This window comes from Choristoneura fumiferana, chromosome 11, assembly GCF_025370935.1.
Source record: "Choristoneura fumiferana chromosome 11, NRCan_CFum_1, whole genome shotgun sequence".
Lineage (NCBI taxonomy): Eukaryota > Metazoa > Arthropoda > Insecta > Lepidoptera > Tortricidae > Choristoneura > Choristoneura fumiferana.
In genome coordinates, this window is record NC_133482.1 from 9,989,878 (window position 1) to 10,013,431 (window position 23,554).

Here is a 23,554-nt window from a genome sequence, read left to right on the forward strand (position 1 = left end):
TGTATTTTTTATTTTTATTTGAAACAAAGAGATGACATATAAATAATACATACCTCACGATACTTAAGCTATCTAGCTATATTATTTCACTTGTAAAGAAACCCTCATTGTTCTTTGACGTAAGATAAGCTTTATGTGGTTATTCACAGGAACTCCTAAGAGATATTACAACTACTCCAAATGTGGTACAAGCGACGAATAAACCTGGGCTTCTGGAAAAGCTTGAAGATTTGATGAAATCGCTCAATCTTTGCGAGAAAGCGCTCAATAACTACCTCGAGACCAAACGTTTGGCATATCCAAGGTTCTACTTCGTATCATCTGCTGATTTGCTCGGTATTTACCGTAACCAACTTTAGTCTTAATAATCAAGCAAAAGTAATCAGTTCATAGGCTAATACTTAGATAAGATTCTTCTAATTTGTATATTAATATCCTTTAGCAATAATCGAGTCATATTAAATTTGACAAAAATAATGTTTTCAGTCGTTGTGCTTAAATCTCCAGAAAAGCTCATGAGCTTTTAAATAGAGGTCATATTTACAGATATTTTATCGAATGGCAACAATCCACCTGCTGTATGCCGGCATCTCACCAAGTTGTACGACAACCTAGCTAAACTGATATTTCCAAAATCAGGAAGCAAACAGGCATATGAGATGATATCAAAAGAAAATGAGGAACACGTACCATTTAAGGCCCCTGGCTGTGATTGCTCTGGAAAAGTACGCATGATAATTACTGTTAAATCATAAGTTATATACTTTAACGGTTATTCATTAAAATAAGTTATACTTAGGTGGAGATATGGCTAAACAGGGTCACTGATTGCATGCGTTACACTTTACGCGACATCTTTGACCATGCGGTTAATTCGTACGAGGAAAAGCCTCGCGACGAGTGGGTGTTTGACTGGCCTGCACAGCCTGCACTGGTGGGCACTCAGATTTGGTGGACCACAGAAACCAATCAGGCTTTCGAGAAGTTGGAAGAAGGTATAATTTAGCAAAATGCCTATTCGGATCAGATTTTTCGAAAAATCGATTGCTGATAACTTAAATATTGAATCATTTTTAAAAAGGTTACGAAAATGCGGTGAAGGATTACCAAAAAAAGCAAATTAATCAGCTGAATAATCTTATCGTACTTTTGCTTGGGGATCTGACTGTAGGCGATCGACAGAAGATCATGACCATTTGTACCATCGATGTCCACTCTCGTGACGTCGTCGCTAAGCTCATAATAGCAAAAGTAGAAAGCTGCAATGCTTTCCAGTGGCAGAGCCAATTAAGGTCAGTCAAATATCGGCAAAAAGTATGAAAATTAAGAACATTATATTCACTGGTAATATTGTGAAAATTCTTTACTTCACAGGCATCGTTGGGACTATAAATTAAATCATTGTTTCGCAAACATTTGCGACGCCCAGTTTTTGTATGATTATGAATATTTAGGAAACACACCTCGACTTGTGATTACACCTTTAACAGATCGGTGCTATATAACATTGACGCAGGTATGATTGATTTAGATTTCAGTTTATGATGCATAAAGAACATTACCAAAAGTACCTAAGTTACAAAGTATTAATTTGTAGAGCCTCCATTTAATAATGGGAGGTGCTCCAGCTGGCCCGGCTGGAACAGGAAAAACAGAAACTACTAAAGATTTAGGGAGAGCTCTTGGAATAATGGTGTATGTGTTCAACTGCTCAGAACAAATGGATTACAAGTCTTGCGGAAACATTTACAAGGGTAATGGCCTTTTTCACCACTCATTGATAATTTTTATGTGACAGATAAAATATGTGCGATACTGTTGTTTGTTCAATGATGTGATGTTATAGGTTACAGGCACAGAAGTTACAGGCGAAGCCTAGTGCGGGGAATCTGGTAATTCTTGTCAACCACTGTATATTTTTAAATAAACACATTTTTATTTTTATTTATTTTTATGTGATGATGAATAATCTTTGTTGATGTTTGTTGTTTTGTCCGACTCCGAATAGACAAAGACGGTATCACATTTATCTGTGACATAGAATTTATGAATGAGTGGTGAAGCAGCTAAGCGCCTGTTTTTATTTATATCTTTAAGTAAAATATTTAAGTAACGAAACTCTATCCATTAGAGCTTTATTATGTAAAGTGTACAGAATGGTCTTGGATTGGCGAATATCTATTGTACCTATACCTAGACCTTGTGATCAGACTGCTAGAAAGATTTTTTGCAATGTTATTGTTTTCGGTATTCATTGCTTACTTTGCTCGTGATTATATAGGTCTCGCACAAACTGGAGCGTGGGGATGTTTCGATGAATTTAACAGAATATCAGTGGAAGTGCTGTCTGTAGTATCAGTTCAAGTAAAAACTGTGTTGGATGCCATTAAGTTCAAAAAGAAGAAGTTCGAGTTCATGGGCGAATACATTAGTTTAATACCTACAGTTGGAATGTTTATCACCATGAACCCGGGTTACGCCGGTAGGACTGAGCTACCTGAAAATTTGAAAGCGCTGTTCAGGTATGTGTGCCAACTACGTAATTAGAATACCAGCGCGAAATTTCACAGCATCTAAACTAATCTCTCTTTTCACTTATTTCTGTGAAAAGGCCTTGTGCTATGGTAGTTCCGGACTTTGAGCTGATCTGCGAGATCATGTTGGTGGCCGAGGGCTTCCAGGAGGCGCGTCTTTTGGCGCGCAAGTTCATCACGCTGTACACACTGTGCCGCGAGCTGCTCTCCAAGCAGGACCACTATGATTGGGGCTTACGAGCTATCAAATCCGTATTGGTCGTCGCCGGCTCGCTGAAGGTTTTTATTTACAACTATATTGTTTTTTATTTTATTTTTTTATTTATATTGTGTATGACTTAAGTATTTTTCACGACACTGCTCGAAAATGTGGCCCTAGATAACCTAATTCCAGTACACAAAATTACTTATAAAGTATTTGTACATTTATCAGCGCTCATTTTATGCCTCGCAAAACACGACAACAATACAACAACAATGTACTATACGATTTTTTCGAATATATTTCAGGATATTTTTCTCGGCCTACTGAAACGACAATTGGACCGATATTAAATTAAAAGAGTAAAAGAGTTCGCAAACAATTATTAAATCGGAAAAACTTCTTCACTACCTCAATAGATTTTAAAAGTTTTTTTCAACTATAGCCCATATGTACTTTAGGGTTGAGGGCAAGACAAAAACAAAACTTACCCCCACTTTTATCCGTTTTTACGTTTAACTACCTGGTTATATTACGATCTTGACATTCTACTACCTGGTTATTTTACGACCTTGACATTCTACCACCTGGTTATTTGTCGATCTTGGCATTCTGCCACCTGGTTATTTTACGACCTTGACATTCTACCACCTGGTTATTTTACGATCTTGACATTCTACCACCTGGTTATTTTACGATCTTGACATTCTACTAGCTGGTCATTCTACAACCTGGGCACCTGGATATTTTACGACTTTGACGTAAGGCGCCGAAGGGGTTAGGAGGGCGAAGGAGGGCGTTGTTTGTTTTGCGATAAATGTTTTTTATTTCCTCGCAGTAGTCGTGAAAAGCACGATGTTTAGTCTCAGCCAAAAGTGCAATAGATGAACTCGTATTATTGAAGGCCTCGTCTTCGGGTTGGCCTTCGAACTAACTCGTTCGTCTATCGCTTACTTTCCAGCCTCTACAACTATGTGCTATATTTCCAGCGAGGTGATCGCCAAAGACCTGAAGATCAGGTGCTCATGAGAGCTCTGCGTGATTTTAATATTCCTAAGATTGTGACCGACGACACACCGATTTTTATGGGCCTCATCGGAGACTTGTTCCCGGCCCTCGATGTTCCGAGAAAACGAGATTTTGATTTCGAAAAGAACCTTATAGATGCTGCTGTTTCTATGAAGCTTCAGCCAGAACCAGGTTTTATTCTAAAGGTTTGTATAGAAACTGTCTAATGGTGATTTTTCCACCGGCGAGGTGAGACGAGAATTGAAATTTGTATGCATTCTTGCGCGCCCGCCGCGGGCCGCCGCCGGCGCTGCCCATAATAGAGTAACTTATATATTGGGAGAGCGCTGCCATACAAATTTCAATTCTCGTCTCGCCTCGTCTTGTCTCGCCTCGCCGGTGGAAAACCACCTTAAGACTAAGATAAAAGTAAGTTGTAAAAGAACCACCTGAAAAATTAAAAAGAATAATTTTAATTTCTAGATGGTGCAACTTGTTGAACTGTTTGCTGTGCGCCATTCAGTATTTATTAACGGGTTTGCTGGAACAGGCAAGTCCATGGTCTGGCAATGTCTTCACAGGACTTACCAAATGTTGAAACAAAAACCGTTCTATAATGACCTTGATCCAAAAGCTGTCACTAATGATGAGTTGTTTGGCATCATAAATCCTGCCACGAGAGAATGGAGAGACGGTTTATTCTCTACTATAATGAGGGATATGGCTAATATGCCTGGTGATGGACCAAAATGGATTGTGTTGGACGGTGACATAGATCCCATGTGGATCGAGAGCTTGAACACGTTAATGGACGATAACAAAGTGGGTTTTCTTATTTTATACATTAAAAGTGCATTGCTATTCTAACACTTTTCTAGAATTTATCTTCTGTGATTTTAGGTTTTAACGCTTGCCAGTAATGAGCGCATAGCTCTAACAAAGCCGATGCGTTTACTATTTGAGATTGCTACTTTACGAACAGCCACTCCTGCGACTGTATCGAGAGCGGGGATCCTGTACATTAACCCACAAGATCTTGGTTGGAATCCGTGAGTACATTGCTGGCTTTAAATAAATTTGTTTTCTCCAACTTGATCGGAAATTTTCGCTTTCCATTTGAAAATACAACACGGGAAATGCCACTCTTCAAAATGTGGCATTTCTAACTTTTTTTATGCTGTGCTTAGTAAATTACAAAAAAATTAACCAGTTCAATTCGGATGGTGCCAACGTCGTGAACGCAATCTCCTTTTAAATAGATCTCCCGAAAAGATGGGAACTAGTCGGACCGTTCCTGATTTTATATTTCTTCACTTTGTTTGAGAAAATCTCTAAGTACATAATTATTCATCGAAGGAAACATATAACTTGCCTGACTTGTGCCTTTTGAAGCATCGCGGAGCTAAGCTTGCACGCTACCGCGTCAAACAATTCTCTACTTTTCGGGCCCGGGCAGTAATAAACTATTTTTACAATTAAATTTTATGTTTTATGAATGGTATTGTAGTTTCGTGGCTTCTTGGATTGAAACAACACGAGAGGATGAATCTGAAAAAGCTATGTTGACAGTCATGTTCGATAAATATATTCCCGCCTTACTGGAAACTTCCAAGAAATACAAACGCATCACGCCTCTGACAGATCTGCAGCAGATTCAACTGACGTGTTACCTGCTTGAGTGTTTCTTGAATAAAACTTTTATACCATCAGAAAGTCCCAAGGAATGGTAAATAAAAAGATTAACTACTTAATAAAAGTTTTTTTTGATTGACATAACATAACTATATAGTCTGATTTGGCTGAAACAACATTGTATTTTGTTTAAGGTACGAAGTTTATTTCGTGTTTTCGGTGCTATGGGGTTTCGGTTCGGCTCTTTTCCAAGATCAACTGGTGGACTGGCGAAATGAATTTAGCAAATGGTTTTGCAATGAGTTCAAGCAAATCAAATTTCCATCTACCGGAAATGTATTCAGTTTCTTTATCGATCCAGAGACCAAGAAATTCCTTCCGTGGTCTGAGAGAGTGGAGAATTTCGAGTTGGATCCAGATTTACCATTGCAGGTGTTGTAAAATTTTAATTGCTTAATTATTTTATTCAATACGATTAAATAACCAAATTATAATTGTTTCTTTGAATTCCAGTCATTATTAGTTTCAACCTCAGAAACGACCCGTATTCGATTTTTCATGGATTTGTTAATTCCGAAACAAAAACCAGTCATGCTTGTTGGCAGTGCTGGGAGCGGAAAAACTGTGAGCGTGGCTGCTAAACTTAACGCTCTATCAGATTCCTATGCAATAACGAACGTCCCATTAAATTTCTATACTACATCAGGTAGGTTAAAGAAAGATATTTTCTAATTAGCTTATCTACTACCTATGATTAAAGAAATAGAGTATTCCCCTATTTTCATTCTTAAATAAAGTTCAGGTAATTTAATTATGTTCACTCAGTTTTTGGAATCACAAACAGAGCATAAATATTATAATTTGCGATTGCAGAAATGATACAAAAGGTACTCGAAAAGCCTTTAGAGAAGAAGTCGGGTCGAAACTTTGGTCCGCCTGGAAGTAAGTTTATGATATACTTCGTGGACGATTTAAATATGCCTGAGGTGGACACGTATGGTACAGTTCAGCCACATACTCTTATCAGGGAGTTCATGGACTACAGGCACTGGTAGAGTATTGCTATCAATAACAGTTAGCTTAACCATTCTTATTCTTAGGTTCTTCATTTATCCAAATGTTATAAGTGTGATATTTCTCAGGTATGATAGACAGAAGCTTTCCCTGAAGGAAATCTCAAATTGCATGTTTGTTTCATGCATGAACCCTACTGCCGGCTCTTTTACAATCGACCCACGGTTGCAAAGGCATTTCTGTACTTTCGCAGTCAGGTAAATGACCAAGATTTTGTTTTATTTACTTGGTTCTTAAGGTCATATTTGTAATATGAATCTTGTTTAGTTTTCCAGCTTTAGATGCGTGTTTCCATATCTACGTGCAAATTCTTTCGCAGCATTTGGCAAATCCTCTTAACAAATTCAGTTTACCGATCCAAAAATATGCCAAGACCCTTGTCAATACAGCACTCGTATTGCACAACAAGCTATCCGCTATGTTTTTGCCAACAGCAATCAAATTTCACTACATTTTTAACTTAAGAGATCTTTCAAATATTTTCCAGGTAAATAAGTTAAAATCGAGTTTGGTAGTTTCTACTTAAAACACTATTACAATCCGTATTCTTTATTTAACAGGGCATTCTTTTCACGACAGGAGATGCTATAAAGGAACCTTCTGAACTCATCAGATTGTGGATGCATGAAGCAACCCGTGTGTACTCAGACAAATTGGTAGATTCTACTGACAATGATGCGTTCAGCAAGCTAATAGCTGAAGTAATCAAAAAGAACTGTGATGTATGTCTCCATCTTATTTGCTATTCTTGTGCATAATTTGTTCAAATTACAAATAAATTGTTTCTTAATTAGGAGTACGACGAAGCCGTGGTATTTGAGAAGCCTTTGATCTATTGCCACTTCGCGGAGGGAATTGGTGATCCCAAATACTTCCCTATAAGAGATTGGGCTCAAATAAAACGGCTACTTGACGAATCCCTTTCTGGTTATAATGACTTAGTAGCAACAATGAATTTGGTACTTTTCGAGGACGCTATGTACCATATTTGTCGGTAAGTTTATTTGTTAATTTATTAGCCAAAATATACAAGGTAGGTATTAATTACATAATTGAAAACCTAATAGTAGTTTGTTCAAAATCGAGAGTAGAATCGATTATATTGTACTATAAAGCAGGTGTGTTGTTTAAATCCCCTTTTTACTGTGCCCAGTCTTAAAGTTGCGAACGCAACATAGGTAGGTACGCCAGTTAAAATGTTTTAACACAGAATAAGTAATAGTAGAAGTAGTTTTAGTGAGGTTGCTATAAACGAATATATATACTACAACAACTTAATAACTCAATATTAAGCTTATAACTACTAAATAGCACATTATAGTTGGGATAGTCATTACATTAATGTATGAAATGGCTCAAGAATTGACATTTATAAATTAAAAATTAGATGCGTCATAAGACCCATCGAAATCACTTTTATTATTATGTTCAGTGTGATTACGTAGTCCAGGTGCAACAGTTAACAAAAAGCGGCCAAGTGCGTGTCGGACTCGCCCATGAAGGGTTCCGTAGCAGCAAGTAACATAATATAAAGTTTCCTTTACTTTACGATTTATGAGGTATTAAAAAAAACTACTAACTAGATCTCATTTAAACTAATTTTCGGCGGAAGTTTACATGGTAATGTACATCATATATTTGTTTTAGTTTTATCATTCTCTTGTTTTAGAAGTTACAGGGGGGACACACACATTTTACCACTTTGGAAGTGTCTCTCGCGCAAACTATTCAGTTTAGAAAAAGATGATATTAGAAACTTCAATATCATTTTTGAAGATTTACACATAGAAACCCCACATGTATGGGTTTGATGAAAAAAAAAAATAATTTCACTAATATAAATGGGGAACCCCCAAAATTTATTGTTTTTTTTTCTATTTTTGTGCGAAAATCTTAATGCGGTTCACAGAATACATCTACTTACCAAGTTTCAACAGTATAGTTCTTATAGTTTAGGAAAAAAGTGGCTGTGACATACGGACGGACAGACAGACAGACAGACATAACGAATCCATAAGGGTTCCGTTTTTTGCCATTTGGCTACGGAACCCTAAAATAAGACATTAAGGGGCTGTTTCACCAACCATTGATTAGTGTTAACTGACGGTTAAATGTGATGCCGTCTCTATTTGTTTTGTTCGACTAGAAGGAGACGGCATCACATTTAACCGTCAGTTAACACTAATCACTGGATGGTGAAACAGCCCCTTAGACAATAAGATTTTAGTAATTAAACTTAAGCATTATCCTTTATCTGGCACAGGATCAATCGTATTCTCGAAGCTCCTAGAGGCAATGCTCTATTGATTGGTGTAGGAGGTTCCGGGAAGCAGTCTCTGTCAAGACTCTCAGCATTTATTTCTTCGCTTGAAGTTTTTCAAATACAATTACGGAAAGGCTATTCCAACATTGATTTGAAGGCTGACTTGGGTAACGACTAGCTAAGAATATCTATATAAAGTGATTTTCAATAAGTACTACTAAGATATATTGACTTTTGTTTTGATATCTGTTTTAGCTGGTTTATACGTAAAGGCTGGTTTGAAAAACATTGGAAACATTTTCTTGATGACAGACGCCCAAGTTGCGGACGAACGTTTTCTTGTACTCATCAACGATTTACTCGCATCTGGAGAAATACCAGATTTATTGGCAGACGACGAGGTCGAGAATGTTATTAATGGTGTTCGAGGAGAGGTCAGTTTACGTCACCTTCGTAGATCATATTACGTGCTTCATTAGACTGAAAATTGAGGTAAAGAATATCTTCAATTGAAGATGATCTGCATACAATAATAAATTTTATTGTTAGTTAGTTCTTGTCGTATTAATTTTTTTTGTTTGTTTAATTGTTCAAATTCATACCAGTATTACCCATTCTTGATTTATTTATCAGTTTCAATAAGACGGTATTCTAAAAGGATATTTCTGTATAGACGAAAGCAACTGGTGTTCCTGACACACGTGAGAATTGTTGGCGATTCTTCATTAATCGTGTTCGGACTATGCTAAAGGTTTGTTGATATTATGGCCATTCTTACTGCATTATTACCCTAATAAAGATAGTTACATAGGTATGTCAAGCAACCATTGGAATTATCTCAACAGGTGGTTTTATGTTTTTCACCGGTGGGCACCACGCTACGTATCCGCGCGCGCAAGTTTCCATCCATTGTCAACTGCACGGCCATTAACTGGTTCCACGAGTGGCCCGCTGAGGCGCTGCGCTCCGTCTCCAAACGATTCATTTCGGAAGTTGAATCTCTGCAGGTAGCCACATTTTAATCCTATGAGTACATACATAACATAAGTAATTAAGTATTGTATGTATATACTCATAGGATTAAATAAAATGTCTATCCAAAAATATTTAAAGCTTTGAGTTTGACATAAGACGTTATTTCTAACATAATATCGATGTTGTAACCCATTAATTATTAAGATTGATTAGTGTTAAAATTTATTAATTTATTTGCTATTGTACCGTTTTTGTCAAACTTAAAACCTAAAATTGCTAAAAGTGGCTCCGAAGCGGTAACGTTTCGTGTGTTCTGCCTACCCCATTTGGAAATACAGGCGTGATGTTTGTGTGTGTGGGTGTGTGTAAGTGTTAAAATACGTCAATCAATTAAATTGAGATCATTTTGACTTTGTCTTTACGAGGTTCCTCTTATTTGTCAGCCGGAGTTAGTCGAGCCAGTTTCGAATTTCATGTCTCACGTACATCAAAGCGTAAATCTAATGTCAGCGACGTATTTCCAAAACGAACGAAGATACAATTATACCACACCGAAGACTTTCCTCGAACAAATTGGGCTTTATGGCAAATTGCTAAATGAAAAGACTTCCAATCTAAAGATGATGATAAAAAGACTGGAAAATGGTTTAGAGAAGCTAGCGTCATGTGCTGCCGATGTTGCTGTTTTGAAGGTATATTTGAAACATTTTGTTCATTGATTAAAAAAAAACATTTTAATAAAAACTACTGTTTATTTATACAGGTGACGTTAGCTGAGCAAGAAATAATATTGAAAGAGAAAAATAAAGCTGCTGAAGAACTTATTCACGTGGTAGGCGCGGAAAGCGATAAAGTGTCAAAAGAGAAGGCATTCGGTATTTAATTTTTTTAATTATTATTCTTAGTGTTTTTCTTCATTTTCGTTAACTTCGACAGACGACTCGGTTCGTTAATAGAATCTGCTAAGCTATTATCTATTAAAAATCGCAAAAATTCATAAATTTTACAATTATCTGCACAGTCATTGTTAAAGGTCACATTATAAAATTCACAAATTTGACGAGTCAAATAAGAAAGTTGACGTGTCAAATAAGAGAGAAATAATTAAAAAAAAAACTGACTACTGTAACTTTCTTTTGCCTAATACGTGTGAATTAAAAAAAATGTAGTCATGGACTTCAAAATTACATTTTCAATTAAGGATGTTTCCACTGTTTTACTGCGCATAATTAATCATCTTAATTCTAGATTCTGTACTAAAACAGTAGACCACTAGTTTCTTAGGCAAATTAATGTTCCCTTATTTAAATGCCTAGAATCTAGTGACCTATGGATATAGAACACCAAAATTTAACTTCCCCATTCAGGGGTAACTTACCTAACACATCCAGGGGGATTTTACCTAGCGGCCAGGGTAAATAAACTTCATCTCATCTCGGGGTACCTTATTCAGTGTGTGGCTGTACAAGTTAACGAAAAAAAAATAGCACGTTGTATATTAATCATATTATTGTTGTGTAAAGGGAGTTGTGCAAAAGCAAATATAAGCATACGCAAAACCAACCGCATGCGGAGTGGTCTTGGGTGAAGAGCAGCATTGCAGCAGCGATTAATTTTTGTTTGGTATGGTGTATTATGTTATTGATACGATTGACCTTATCTCTGGAAATATCAAAAGCTCTGAAGAAGAAAAAATAAGCTAAAACTAATTGGAAGCTATCTTTAATTGCAACTTAGCGAGCTTTGGACCCAAGGAGCCCTGCCCATTCGGTAAGGTGAATTAGGGATCCGCAAAATTTCAGATGTCGCCTTGAAGCCTTTTGTGGTCAGTCCATAGCTCTTCTATTTTCTAAGAGGGGAAAGATACCGAGAGACAGATCATGGAAAGCTTGCAAGGTATAATTAGCACGCTTCAGAATGTTATAATTGTGTTTGCAAAAGTCAAAATTTTCCGAAAATATAAAAATTCAACTTCACGATACGTTTAAACAACTTATCTAATTTAGTTCACTACACTTGCTTTCGTTGGAGATTTTGTTAAATGCTTATACTTTCCATATATATGTTTTAGGTTATGATGGGGAAAGTAGACCAGTTTTTGAATGATCTTGTCTATTACGACAAAGAAAATATTCATCCTGATGTTATTAAGGTAGATGTTTTCAGTGAAGTAAAGTTATCTATTAACAAATGTTTTACCCAAGTGGTATCATATGTCTCAAATCCTTTGAATTTCTGTAATCAGGCCTTCTGCCAACGTCAGGAATCCGGACTTTAATCAGCAAATATTGCATCAAAATCGACAGCTGCAGCAGGTCTTTGCTCTTGGGTCATCAACATCTGTAAGTTCTACGATGTATTCGTGGTCTGGAGCCCAAGCGGAAAGCGCTCGCTGCTGCTAGAGAGTTGCAGGCTGCCAGGGATAAGCTCTCTTTCCTCACTGAACAGATCAAGGTATAGATTCAATACTAAAGGAACAAAGTTTAGTTTATCAAGTAACGTGTTTCACTGTATGGGAGGACTATTATATTTAATATTTGTTCTTGCATAGGAATTGAAGATCAATAAGGGCAGCAGCAGCAAGCAGAAATGGCGGAAACTGCCAAAAGGAAATTAGTGGCTCGGTGCTACTGAATATGCTTTGTACCTTTCGGCGTCGAGACCTTTAGTTAATGGGGCCCTGGCGCTCTGATACTGTAATCTCTTCAAAGATCTATCTGATAACTCAGAGATACCACAGGAGACCGAAGAGCTGGCAGTTTCCTCGCTCAACGTCAGTCTTGCATCCAGCGGGGAAATGCTCAGCATCTTTGGTACCATGCCGCAGGGTCCATTTTTGAAATATAATTTTAGTTTATAATTTTATTGTACATAATATACCTTATTTAGTCGAATGAATTGAAGACTATCTTAAATAAAATTGGGACTATGCATAATGAAATTGAATTCAATTTATTATAATTAGAATACATTGATATACTAATCATTAATTTTGTTTCAAATTGCAAACGTGTTTCATTTTTTTAATTATTTTCTTGTATTATAACCGTGTTTTTCTTTCATTTTCGTTAACTTCGACAGACGATCGGTTCGTTAATAGAATCTGCTAAGTTTTAACTATTTAAAAATCGCAAAAAATCATACATACTTAATATAACTTCACAGTCATTGTTAAAGGTCACATTATAAAATTCACAAATTTGACGAGTCAAATAAGAAAGTTGACGTGTCAAATAAGAGAGAAATAATTTAAAAAAAACTGACTACTGTAACTTTCTTTTGCCTGATACGTGTGAATTAAAAAAAATGTAGTCATGGACTTAATTAAGGATGTTTCCACTGTTTTACTGCGCATAATTAATCATCTTAATTCTAGATTCTTTATTATCTTTAAAACAGTAGACCACTAGTTTCTTAGGCAAATTAATGTTCCCTTATTTAAATGCCTAGAATCTAGTGACCTATGGATATAGAACACAAACTAATTTACTTCCCCATTCAGGGGTAACTTACCTAACACCCCATCCAGGGGGATTTTACCTAGCGGCCAGGGTAAATAAACTTCATCTCATCTCGGGGTACCTTATTCAGTGTGTGGCTGTACAAGTTAACGAAAATCAAAAATAGCACGTTGTATATTAATCATATTATTGTTGTGTAAAGGGAGTTGTGCAAAAGCAAATATAAGCATACGCAAAACCAACCGCATGCGGAGTGGTCTTGGGTGAAGAGCAGCACTGCAGCAGCGAGTAATTTCTTGTTTGGTATGGTGTATGATGTTATTGATGATTGACCTTATTATTTGTTAATTATACAACAGCTGCTGAAGAAGAAAAAAAAGTAAAGGTCATTGAAGAGGACGTCATGATAAAGGCAAAAATATGCGCTGACGATTTGGCCAAAGCTGAGCCTGCCTTAATTGCAGCGCAAGAGGCCCTGAATACTTTGAATAAGAACAATTTGACAGAGTTAAAAGCCTTTGGATCTCCACCTGAAGCTGTGGTGACAGTCACTGCAGCTGTGCTTGTTCTATTTTCTAAGAGGGGAAAGATACCGAGAGACAGATCATGGAAAGCTTGCAAGGTATAAGGAGGAAAAGTAGAAAATATAAAGGAATTCTATTACTTCACGATACGTTTAAACAACTTATCTAATTTAGTTCACTACACTTGCTTCCGTTGGAGATTTTGTTAAATGCTTATACTTTCCATATATATGTTTTAGGTTATGATGGGGAAAGTAGACCAGTTTTTGAATGATCTTGTCTATTACGACAAAGAAAATATTCATCCTGATGTTATTAAGGTAGATGTTTTCAGTGAAGTAAAGTTATCTATTAACAAATGTTTTACCCAAGTGGTATCATATGTCTCAAATCCTTTGAATTTCTGTAATCAGGCCGTTCTGCCATACGTCAGGAATCCGGACTTTAATCCAGCAAATATTGCATCAAAATCGACAGCTGCAGCAGGTCTTTGCTCTTGGGTCATCAACATCTGTAAGTTCTACGATGTATTCGTGGTGGTGGAGCCCAAGCGGAAAGCGCTCGCTGCTGCTAACGCAGAGTTGCAGGCTGCCAGGGATAAGCTCTCTTTCCTCACTGAACAGATCAAGGTATAGATTCAATACTAAAGGAACAAAGTTTAGTTTATCAAGTAACGTGTTTCACTGTTATGTTTAGGACTATTATATTTAATATTTGTTCTTGCGATAGGAATTGGAAGAAAAACTGGGAGTGCTTATGAAAGCTTTCCAAGATGCCGTAAATGAAAAAGTAAAATGCCAGGCTGAGGCTGATGCTACTAACTACACTATCGACTTAGCTAATAGGCTAGTGAACGGTTTAGCTTCGGAAAAGATCAGGTTAGAATAATAGGTATATGAATTACCTAATCACACCTAAGTAGTAACATACTGATAATTCATGTTTGAAACAAAAAGGGGTATTACTTAACTGTGTTAACTCGCATTTTAGGTGGTCAGCAACGGTGGTGAACCTGAAAGAATCTGGGGTGACATTGCCTGGCGACGTCCTATTGGTAACCGCGTTTATTTCGTACGTGGGATGCTTTATGCGTCAGTATCGATTGCAACTCATTAACGACGACTGGGTACCTACGCTTGCAAAGACCAACGTAAGTATTATGATTTGGCTGTACAGACATAAAGTAGGATTGTTTATAAATACCTATCGATGTAGTCTTTAGAATATATTAACCATAAACCACGTTTTTTAATCTCTGCTTAGTGTGCAAAGTGTGTCCAAATTCAATTCGAGACATGAACGACTTAACACAGTGTAATCCTTCTCTACTTCATCCTACTCGTAATTTTTGTCATTGCAAATTGCAACACGGTCAAATCATTGATTATATGAGCATGTAAGATTGAATTGGGGATGCATTTATCCGCTGAAGATTCAATGTCATATCGTAAAACATTATTATCTTTGCAATCTTGAACGTGTAATAATTACGGTTCCTAGTTTAACTTATATTCTAAGAATAAACCAAACACCAGTATCCATATTTTACATATCTAGCCGAAAATTGAGACTACGGAAGGCCTCGACCCGCTGTCGATGCTGACTGACGACGCGCAGGTGGCCTGCTGGAACAACGAGGGTCTACCCACTGACACCATGAGTACGGAGAATGCTACCATTCTCACTAACTCAGCCCGATGGCCACTTATGATCGACCCCCAACTGTAAGACCACTTTGTCATTAATTCTAATATTCTATAATAATTTTCCTTCCTTTTTTAATATCCTACCGTAACACTGTCTTTTTCAAAATTCAATTCATTTTGGTCAAATTATTTGAATAGGTAATATAATATTAAGAATTGATACTTAAACAAACAGTTTTTAATTTACAGGCAAGGAATAAAATGGATTAAGAATAAATTTGGGGATGCTCTGGTGGTTGTTCGTCTCACGCAGCGTAACTATTTAGATCGCATCGAACGAGCCGTCAGCAATGGAGATATTGTACTTTTGGAGAACATAGGAGAGACGGTCGATGCCGTGCTAGACCCATTGCTGGGTAGAGTTCTCATTAGGAAAGGCAAAGTCTTGAAGGTAAAATGACAAGCAAGAATTATAATGCTCATTACCTATAGGTATTTACATAATAATATGTAGATAAGCTGCAATAAAGTCGTATCAAATTTTAGATTGGTGACAGAGAAATAGATTTTCACCCGAAATTCCGCTTGATACTGCAAACTAAGCTGGCTAATCCACATTATCAGCCAGAAATGCAAGCTCAGTGCACGCTTATTAATTTCACAGTTACCAGAGATGGGTGAGTGCGGAGTACATAATTACATTGTTAGGTGTAGTACCAGCAGCAATAGTAGTAGTAATACAGTCAGCATCAAAAGTAGAGGATTACTTTTTTACTTTGTTGTATTAGCACATTTGTCTACTTTGTATGGTGTTAAGTACCTACGCTGCGCTGCGCGTTGCTGTAAAACGACAAAGTACAAAAGTATGCTACTTTTGATGCTGACCGTACAAGTAATAATTTAATAGTTTTGGCATTGAGTTTTTGTTTATTTGAATAATGTTTACCTTCAGTTTGGAAGAACAGCTTTTGGGTGAGGTAGTAAAATCCGAAAGACCAGATTTGGAATCCTTGCGAGCAAATCTTACAAAACAACAGAACGATTTCAAGATTACGCTTAAATCTCTCGAAGACGATTTACTGAAGCGTTTGGCTAATGCTGGTGCGGATATTCTGAGCGACGCAGCATTAGTCATAAACTTGGAGACCACCAAAAAAACTGCGGCAGATATTGAAATAAAGGTAGAGGAGGGAAAAGTAACAGCTGTTAAAATTGACGAGGCGAGAGAAAGATACAGGTGAGTTGTGTTTAAATAAATGTTTAAAACGATCTGAGAGGATATAATATTTTTTAACCGCCTATTTCTTTTTTAGGCGAGCGGCTACCCGCGCTTCACTGCTTTACTTTATCTTAAATGACATATACAAGATCAACCCGATGTACCAGTTTTCACTGAAAGCTTATAGCGTCGTGTTCAAGGAGGCTTTGGCTAAAGCCCAGCAAGCCGATGATTTAGAAAGCAGGGTCCGCAACCTGCTCGACAACATAACGTTCTGCGTCTTTGTATACACCAGTAGAGGACTCTTCGAGAGAGACAAATTGGTGTTTTTGTTCCTTATCACATTACAGGTAGAATACTATTAAATTGCACCACCTACTCGTACTAAAATCACTCGAAAATATCTAAACACGCTCTTCTAAATCTAATCCTAAATATAACGGGACAATTTGATACCACTTGACAATTTGTGACCTCCGATAATTTCATTTTTATGATCAACAGATTTTACAAACTGAAGGAAAAGTAGATCCAAAAGAACTAGACTTCTTACTAAAATATGCAGTAGCTCCCGAAAGCTCTCCATACACTTGGCTCAGCAATAACTCGTATGGAGGCATATTGGCTTTGTCTAAGATGGAAGATTTCGACAGTTTGGATAAAGACATAGAAGGTGCATCAAAAAGGTAGGTATATAATTCCAAAAAATAATTTGCTGCACATACAAAATAAATAAATTGAGAGGCGTTTTATTCCTGCTGAGCTGGCAACGTTGCATTTTTGTTAGTTTTTATTTTATTTTTTTATTTTTATTTTATTTATTTAGGAGAACAACAGCGTTACAATTCATCTTAATTCTAATTTGGAACTGATACGTAAGGCCAATAACAGTTACTCCCTATATTATACAATTTTTAGCTTGGGCTGAATGAGCCTGAATGAGCAAATTAACTTGTTAGTAAGCTTAATAATGTAAAAACTTAATCTAAAAAAGAAAAATAATAATAAAAATAATTTTAGTTCACTTGTGTGTGCGTGCGTGTGTGTGTGTGTGTGGTGTGTGTGTGTGTGTGTGTGTGTGTGGTGTGTGTGTGTGTGTGTGTGTGGTGTGTGTGGTGTGTGTGTGTGTGTGTGTGTGTGTGTGTGTGTGTGTGTGTGTGTGGTGTGTGTGTGTGTGTATGTGTGCGCGTGTGTGTGCGTGTGTGCTTGCGTGTGCGTGTATGAGTGTGTAAGTCAAGGGTAACCGGTTTGTATTGTTAATGTCTTAATAGTTATTTTGTGACTAAGAGTTTAAATGTGTTTCTGGAGGTAACAAAGGGGTCAACGGCTTGAAAGTTTTTATTATAAGAGCGTACAGTCCTAGTCAGTGCAGAATTCTGGGCATAATTGGTACGATGGAAGGGAACCTTGAACAGAGGGGTGTGGCGGGTCCGACGAGCGGGCGCGCAGAGCCCCAGCTGCGCGAGCAAGGCGGGACAGTCGAGGCGGCCACGCGCCACGTCGTGTAGCAGCATCATGTCGGACACGGTACGCCGGTGGTTCAAGGGAGTGAGTTTATGAAATCTGCAACCCTCCTCGTATGTGTCGATATGTGTGCGACCTTTGTAATTAAGGTAATTGATGAACTTCTTTTGTATCCGTTCAAGTCGCTGCGCGTGGGTTATGTACTGGGGGGACCAGACAGAACTACCGTACTCGAGTATGCTACGGACGTATGCACAATAAACGGTCTTTACACACGCGAGATTCTTAATAGGTTGGCAGACTCTCATTATGAATCCGAGACTTTTGTACGCCTTATTAGCAATGATGTCTATGTGCTCGCCCATTGTGAGCTTTTCGTCAAAATGCACGCCAAGGTCACGTACTGAATGCACCCTATCTATTGCAGATCCCTGGATGATATATGGAAATGTTATATTGTTTCGTTTGCGACTGAAAGTAATCAGTTGACATTTAGAAACGTTTACATTAATTTTATTTGAGATGTAATAGTTTGATAACCGATCTAAATCCTCTTGAAGGTTTTGACAATCTTTTTCACTACGTATATTTAAGAAGATTTTAGTGTCGTCCGCATACATTAAATATTGGGAGTGCTCAAAACATGTGTAAATATCGTATAAATAGACGTTTATACAGGAGAGGGCCAGGTGAGAGCCCTGAGGGACACCTGATGGTACATCCACGAAATCGGACCGAAATCCACCTATAACAACAGCTTGAGATCGATTGGATAAGTAAGATTTAACCCAGCGTAGCAAGTCTCCCCGTATACCAAGTGTTCCAATTTACGCAACAGAATGGTGTGGTCCACCCGATCGAACGCTTTTTCAAAGTCTGTGTATATTGCGTCAACCTGACCGTAGGCCTCCATATTAGTGAGCAAAAAATCTGAATATATAAACAAGGTTTGAATAAAGTCGATCTATTTCTTAGAAAGCCGTGCTGCTCTTTAGGGATGGAATTGTAAATAGTGGAGTAGAAGATATCGTACACCAACTTTTCGAAGGTCTTACTAAATATATTTAATATAGATATTGGTCTGTAGTGTTCAACATTCAGTTTAGAGCTCTTCTTGTGAACAGGGACTATATGGGCTTCCTTCCATAGATGAGGGTACACTCCTTCCGAAAGCGAACGGTTATATATTATGTAAAGAGGCTTTTGCCAAGGCTAAAATGACAACGAGTAATAAATACTGACGGAATCCCATCACTTCCAGCACCCTTGTTTATATCAAGGTTCTTAAAAGCTTTGGCAATTTCATCGATGACAATGTAATACTATGTGTGGTGATGAATGGTACCTGACTGAGGGGAGCTAGTGGGTCTTTAGGATATTTCGGCGCAGGAGAGACGAACATGCTGTGGAAAAAATTATTGAAAGCGGAACAAATTTCAGGGCCAGTTGAATACTTGATCCCCTGATAAGTTACATATTTAGGACAACTGGAAATATTACGCTTCGACTTAACGAAAGACCAAAATTGCTTAGGGTTCTCCCTTATAACCCATTTCTACTCCCTGAATATATTTGTCATAGCATTCAGCTTGAACTTTTTTTGTCTGGACCTCACAGAGAGAATTCCGCATAATCTAGTTTATTGTTATACTTTTTCCACCGTATGTATTTTCTCGATTATTTCATAAAAAATTTATAAAAATTAAAAATGTGGTCTGTTAGAACTGTTCTTAATATATAAGTTAGGGATCCCCTTCAATCGCATATTTTTTTTGACTATTATTGTTTCGCATAATTGATTTGGCATAATTTGTATTGGCATAATAGTACTGTCGCATAGTAATACTTTAGCCTCTACTATTTTGGCATATTAAGCTATTAGAATAATTTCAGTTGGACTCATTTGTATTACACTAATACACATTATGCATATTATTGTTTGGGCTATTGATTGTTTGTTATGTAATCCTTAATAATAATTTTAAGTTAAATTAATTTGATTCATATTCATAATGACAACTTTGTTCGTATTTTTTGTGACACATTAATATTTCTACGCCAGAACTGGCAGAATATGTTGTTGACATTTATTATAATAACTACCTGTACCTACCATATTCTAATAAACAATTTCTATTTCTAACAAAATATTAGGTTAGGTTAGATTACGTTAGGACATTAGGTTAGGTTAGTATGATCTCCAGGCGCGAAGCGCCCAAGCAACGCAGAAAACTCGCCTTAGTTCCTAAATATTTAACACAAAACTAACCTGTTCTCCTAGTGCATCAAGCTCGTGATTGTGGTTATGCACTTTGTAATGATGCAAATTTTTTATTATGACTTTTTGTGTTTATGCTATTTGACGTTAGTCTTCTTAAAGATGATGCTTTCTGTATTTATGCTTTTTAATTTTATGCGTAAAAAAATATGCGCAATGATGAGTATGCACATCGTTAATTCGGCTAAAACCAATTATGCGTACCAATAATATTACAAATAATTTTATGCCATCCAATAGAGAACCTATAAGTTAATGTGTCTACTCCAATAATTATTCGTGATAGACTTTTACATTCTTTAAAAACGAACAATTAACGGCTTATAAAGAAAATAAAACTCTATCACGAATAATTATTATTAGTATTATTTATTTATATTATTTAATTATTGCAGTAGACACATTAACTTATATATTAAGAACAGATATAACAGACTAAATTTTTAAGTTTCATTCAATTTTTATGGAATAATCGAGAAAAACTAACAAAAATGCAATGTTGCCAGCTTAGCAGGTATAAACGCTCTTAAATCGAGTTATAAGCGAATAGTCTTGAAAAAAAATTTCTTTGATTTGATAGATGGCAAAAGTATACAGATGGCGAGGCTCCTGAAAGAGATAAACTACCAGGAGAATGGAAGAACAAATCTTCAATACAGCGATTATGCATCATGCGAGCTTTGCGACCCGATCGAATGTCTTACGCTTCAAGGTAAATCTGCTTTGTGTATTTTTATTATATTCGCAAATTATTTTAATATTTTAAGGCCTGTTTCGCCACTCATTGATAAATTCTATGTGACAAATGTGATGTTATCTTTGTTTATTCGGACAAAACAAACACAGGCGGCATCATATAAAATGTATGTAATTCAGAAAGTTGTCCGTGTAAGTGCACCTCAAGAAGTTTATTGCCTGAGTTAAAAGAAGAAAATGTATTTATACTATATTTATATTACTGATATGTTGTATAGTGCTTTCTGTGAAGAAAATCTCGGAACAAAATACGTTGAAGCAAGAACTCCTTCGCTAGCAAAGTCTTTCTTGGAAAGTAACTCTACAACCGCTATGTTTTTCATTCTGTCACCAGGAGTTGATCCGCTAAAGGTAAGGTGTCTTAATAGAGAAAAAATGTTTTTTTTTTTCTGAAATTAACTCTATTTATTTTGATTTAATTAGGATGTGGAAAAATTAGGCCGCTCAGTGGGCTTTTCGGTAGATAAAAAGAATTTTCACATTGTATCTTTGGGACAAGGCCAAGAGGTTGTTGCTGAAGAAGCCATGACGGTTGCTTCTACCAATGGACACTGGGTTATCTTGCAGAATATACATTTAGTAGCCAAATGGCTATCCACGCTAGAGAAAAAAATGGAAGAAACCTTTGAAAATCCGTTGCCAGATTATCGGTAAGAAGCGTTTGGTTTTGCTCTATCTTGGTTTCTCATAAATATTCATTGTTTTGTCCTGTTATAGGTTGTTCTTGAGTGCTGAGCCTGCTCCTAGTGCAGAGTATCATATTATTCCTCAAGGCATCTTGGAGTCCTCTATTAAGATCACGAATGAACCACCAAGTGGAATGTGGGCTAACCTGCATAAAGTAAGTTAAAAGGAAAAAACAGTTTCCAAGTTTCATTTTGAGCACTTACTTACTAAACGAAATTAATTTTGAATTTTAAACAACTTTCTAGTCCTTGGACAACTTCAACCAGGAAACACTGGAGATGTGCAGTAAGGAGGCTGAGTTTAAGGCTATCCTTTTTGCCTTATGCTACTTCCATGCTGTGGTAGCAGAAAGGCGCAAATTTGGCCCGCAAGGGTGGAACAGGCAAGTCGGATCATAGCAAGAAATAAATTCTAAATAAATCCGTGAATTCAGTTTATATTCTAGTGGCATCAGGAAAATATGTGATTTACTGCTCTGCCACCCTAAAGTTGACTATTGTTTGCATGTCATAAAACAATGATGTCGACAAGACGTGTTTGTCAACTTGAAGGCTTAATACATTTTTACTTTCCAGAGTATATCCGTTCAATTTCGGTGACCTTACCATTTGCGTGTATGTACTGTATAACTACTTGGAGGTGAACCCTCGCGTCCCGTGGGAAGACTTGCGGTATCTCTTCGGGGAAATCATGTACGGTGGGCACATCACAGATGACTGGGACAGACGACTCTGCCGTACTTTCTTACTTGAATACATGCAAACTGAATTGGTAAGTCAATTTCTATTTAAGTTCTATCTAACACTATTCATATCGAATTGAATTCAAAACTGCAAGTTTATCCTCGAATGGGAGAATGTTAAAACATTCTCCAGGGACGTTTATTTTTTTTTATACTTCGACTGTTTTACATGTCGAAATGTTTGGTGGCGCCCTTGTGAAATAATCTTGCGTGTAATTCTATATATACGCATGCAAAAGACCCAAGTCTACCGTTTCGCAACGCCCTTCAGTGTTGCGATGCCCCTAGGCGTCGTGACGCGTAGTTTGAGACTTCTTTTCTGGCTCCTATTCCTATAAAATACTCATTAATAGGTGGATGGTGAATTGCTGTTAGCACCCGGATTTACTTCTCCGCCTAACTCTGATTATGTGGGTTATCATCAGTACATAGACGACTATCTGCCCGAAGAAACGCCCTACTTGTATGGTTTACACCCGAATGCTGAGATTGGATATTTGACTACGGTTTCTGAACGATTGTTTAAGGTAATATTATGATTGCCATTTCAAAGTATTTCTTTTATTGAAGATCGACAAACATAAACTAATTTAATTTTGGAATGGGCTATTTGGCTAACTGTTTAGGTTGTCTTCGAAATGCAACCTCGGGATGCTGGAACGCAGGCTGGTGGAGGTGCTACAAAAGAAGAAACGGTATGTAACTAAAATTTTTTTTTTTAGCTTTTTTAACCGACTTCAAAAAAACGGAGGTTATTTGACTATCGACTAATGAACTAAAAGAATTTCCTTGCTCACCCGCGACCTTTAACAGTTGTTGTGTGTTAACTATACTGTGGCTGTTTTGTCTAACAACTGGTAGCATGGTGTACGGTTGTGTCACTCTGAGGATGAGCTCTGGTTGAGTTCGAAACGCGTCAGTGTAGTGTGGTGGTGGTGATAGATGGGTTTGTGGTGTTTCTTACAGTGTGGAGGTGGAGGAACTGCATGAACACGCATATTTTGCATAAGCTTAGCTATCGTAAGGTCGCGGTGAGCAAGGAAATTCTTTTAGTTCATTGGTATGGACTTCCGCAAAGTAACGCCTGAT

The 23,554-nt window shown here is 37.1% G+C and overlaps 1 protein-coding gene across 1 annotated transcript in view; it reads left to right on the forward strand.

The window, feature by feature from the left end:
- LOC141432749 (dynein beta chain, ciliary-like) overlaps window positions 1–23,554 on the forward strand; it is a 51,501-nt gene that overhangs the window by 22,877 nt on the left and 5,070 nt on the right. Inside the window, exons 34-77 of the mRNA XM_074094494.1 lie at window positions 150–336; window positions 547–725; window positions 800–995; window positions 1,082–1,292; window positions 1,375–1,516; window positions 1,598–1,754; window positions 2,282–2,522; window positions 2,612–2,813; window positions 3,726–3,950; window positions 4,228–4,566; window positions 4,645–4,793; window positions 5,252–5,470; window positions 5,571–5,808; window positions 5,890–6,082; window positions 6,250–6,427; window positions 6,519–6,647; window positions 6,718–6,937; window positions 7,011–7,172; window positions 7,245–7,444; window positions 8,714–8,880; window positions 8,969–9,147; window positions 9,387–9,464; window positions 9,559–9,720; window positions 10,132–10,380; window positions 10,452–10,563; window positions 13,509–13,771; window positions 13,913–13,993; window positions 14,087–14,302; window positions 14,403–14,551; window positions 14,664–14,823; window positions 15,231–15,397; window positions 15,569–15,770; window positions 15,866–15,996; window positions 16,272–16,556; window positions 16,633–16,888; window positions 17,043–17,224; window positions 20,861–20,992; window positions 21,255–21,387; window positions 21,460–21,686; window positions 21,754–21,877; window positions 21,969–22,105; window positions 22,299–22,494; window positions 22,819–22,992; window positions 23,092–23,160. Of these exons, the coding sequence (XP_073950595.1) occupies window positions 150–336; window positions 547–725; window positions 800–995; window positions 1,082–1,292; window positions 1,375–1,516; window positions 1,598–1,754; window positions 2,282–2,522; window positions 2,612–2,813; window positions 3,726–3,950; window positions 4,228–4,566; window positions 4,645–4,793; window positions 5,252–5,470; window positions 5,571–5,808; window positions 5,890–6,082; window positions 6,250–6,427; window positions 6,519–6,647; window positions 6,718–6,937; window positions 7,011–7,172; window positions 7,245–7,444; window positions 8,714–8,880; window positions 8,969–9,147; window positions 9,387–9,464; window positions 9,559–9,720; window positions 10,132–10,380; window positions 10,452–10,563; window positions 13,509–13,771; window positions 13,913–13,993; window positions 14,087–14,302; window positions 14,403–14,551; window positions 14,664–14,823; window positions 15,231–15,397; window positions 15,569–15,770; window positions 15,866–15,996; window positions 16,272–16,556; window positions 16,633–16,888; window positions 17,043–17,224; window positions 20,861–20,992; window positions 21,255–21,387; window positions 21,460–21,686; window positions 21,754–21,877; window positions 21,969–22,105; window positions 22,299–22,494; window positions 22,819–22,992; window positions 23,092–23,160 (7,998 nt within the window). The remainder of the gene's footprint in view (window positions 1–149; window positions 337–546; window positions 726–799; window positions 996–1,081; window positions 1,293–1,374; window positions 1,517–1,597; window positions 1,755–2,281; window positions 2,523–2,611; window positions 2,814–3,725; window positions 3,951–4,227; window positions 4,567–4,644; window positions 4,794–5,251; window positions 5,471–5,570; window positions 5,809–5,889; window positions 6,083–6,249; window positions 6,428–6,518; window positions 6,648–6,717; window positions 6,938–7,010; window positions 7,173–7,244; window positions 7,445–8,713; window positions 8,881–8,968; window positions 9,148–9,386; window positions 9,465–9,558; window positions 9,721–10,131; window positions 10,381–10,451; window positions 10,564–13,508; window positions 13,772–13,912; window positions 13,994–14,086; window positions 14,303–14,402; window positions 14,552–14,663; window positions 14,824–15,230; window positions 15,398–15,568; window positions 15,771–15,865; window positions 15,997–16,271; window positions 16,557–16,632; window positions 16,889–17,042; window positions 17,225–20,860; window positions 20,993–21,254; window positions 21,388–21,459; window positions 21,687–21,753; window positions 21,878–21,968; window positions 22,106–22,298; window positions 22,495–22,818; window positions 22,993–23,091; window positions 23,161–23,554) is intronic.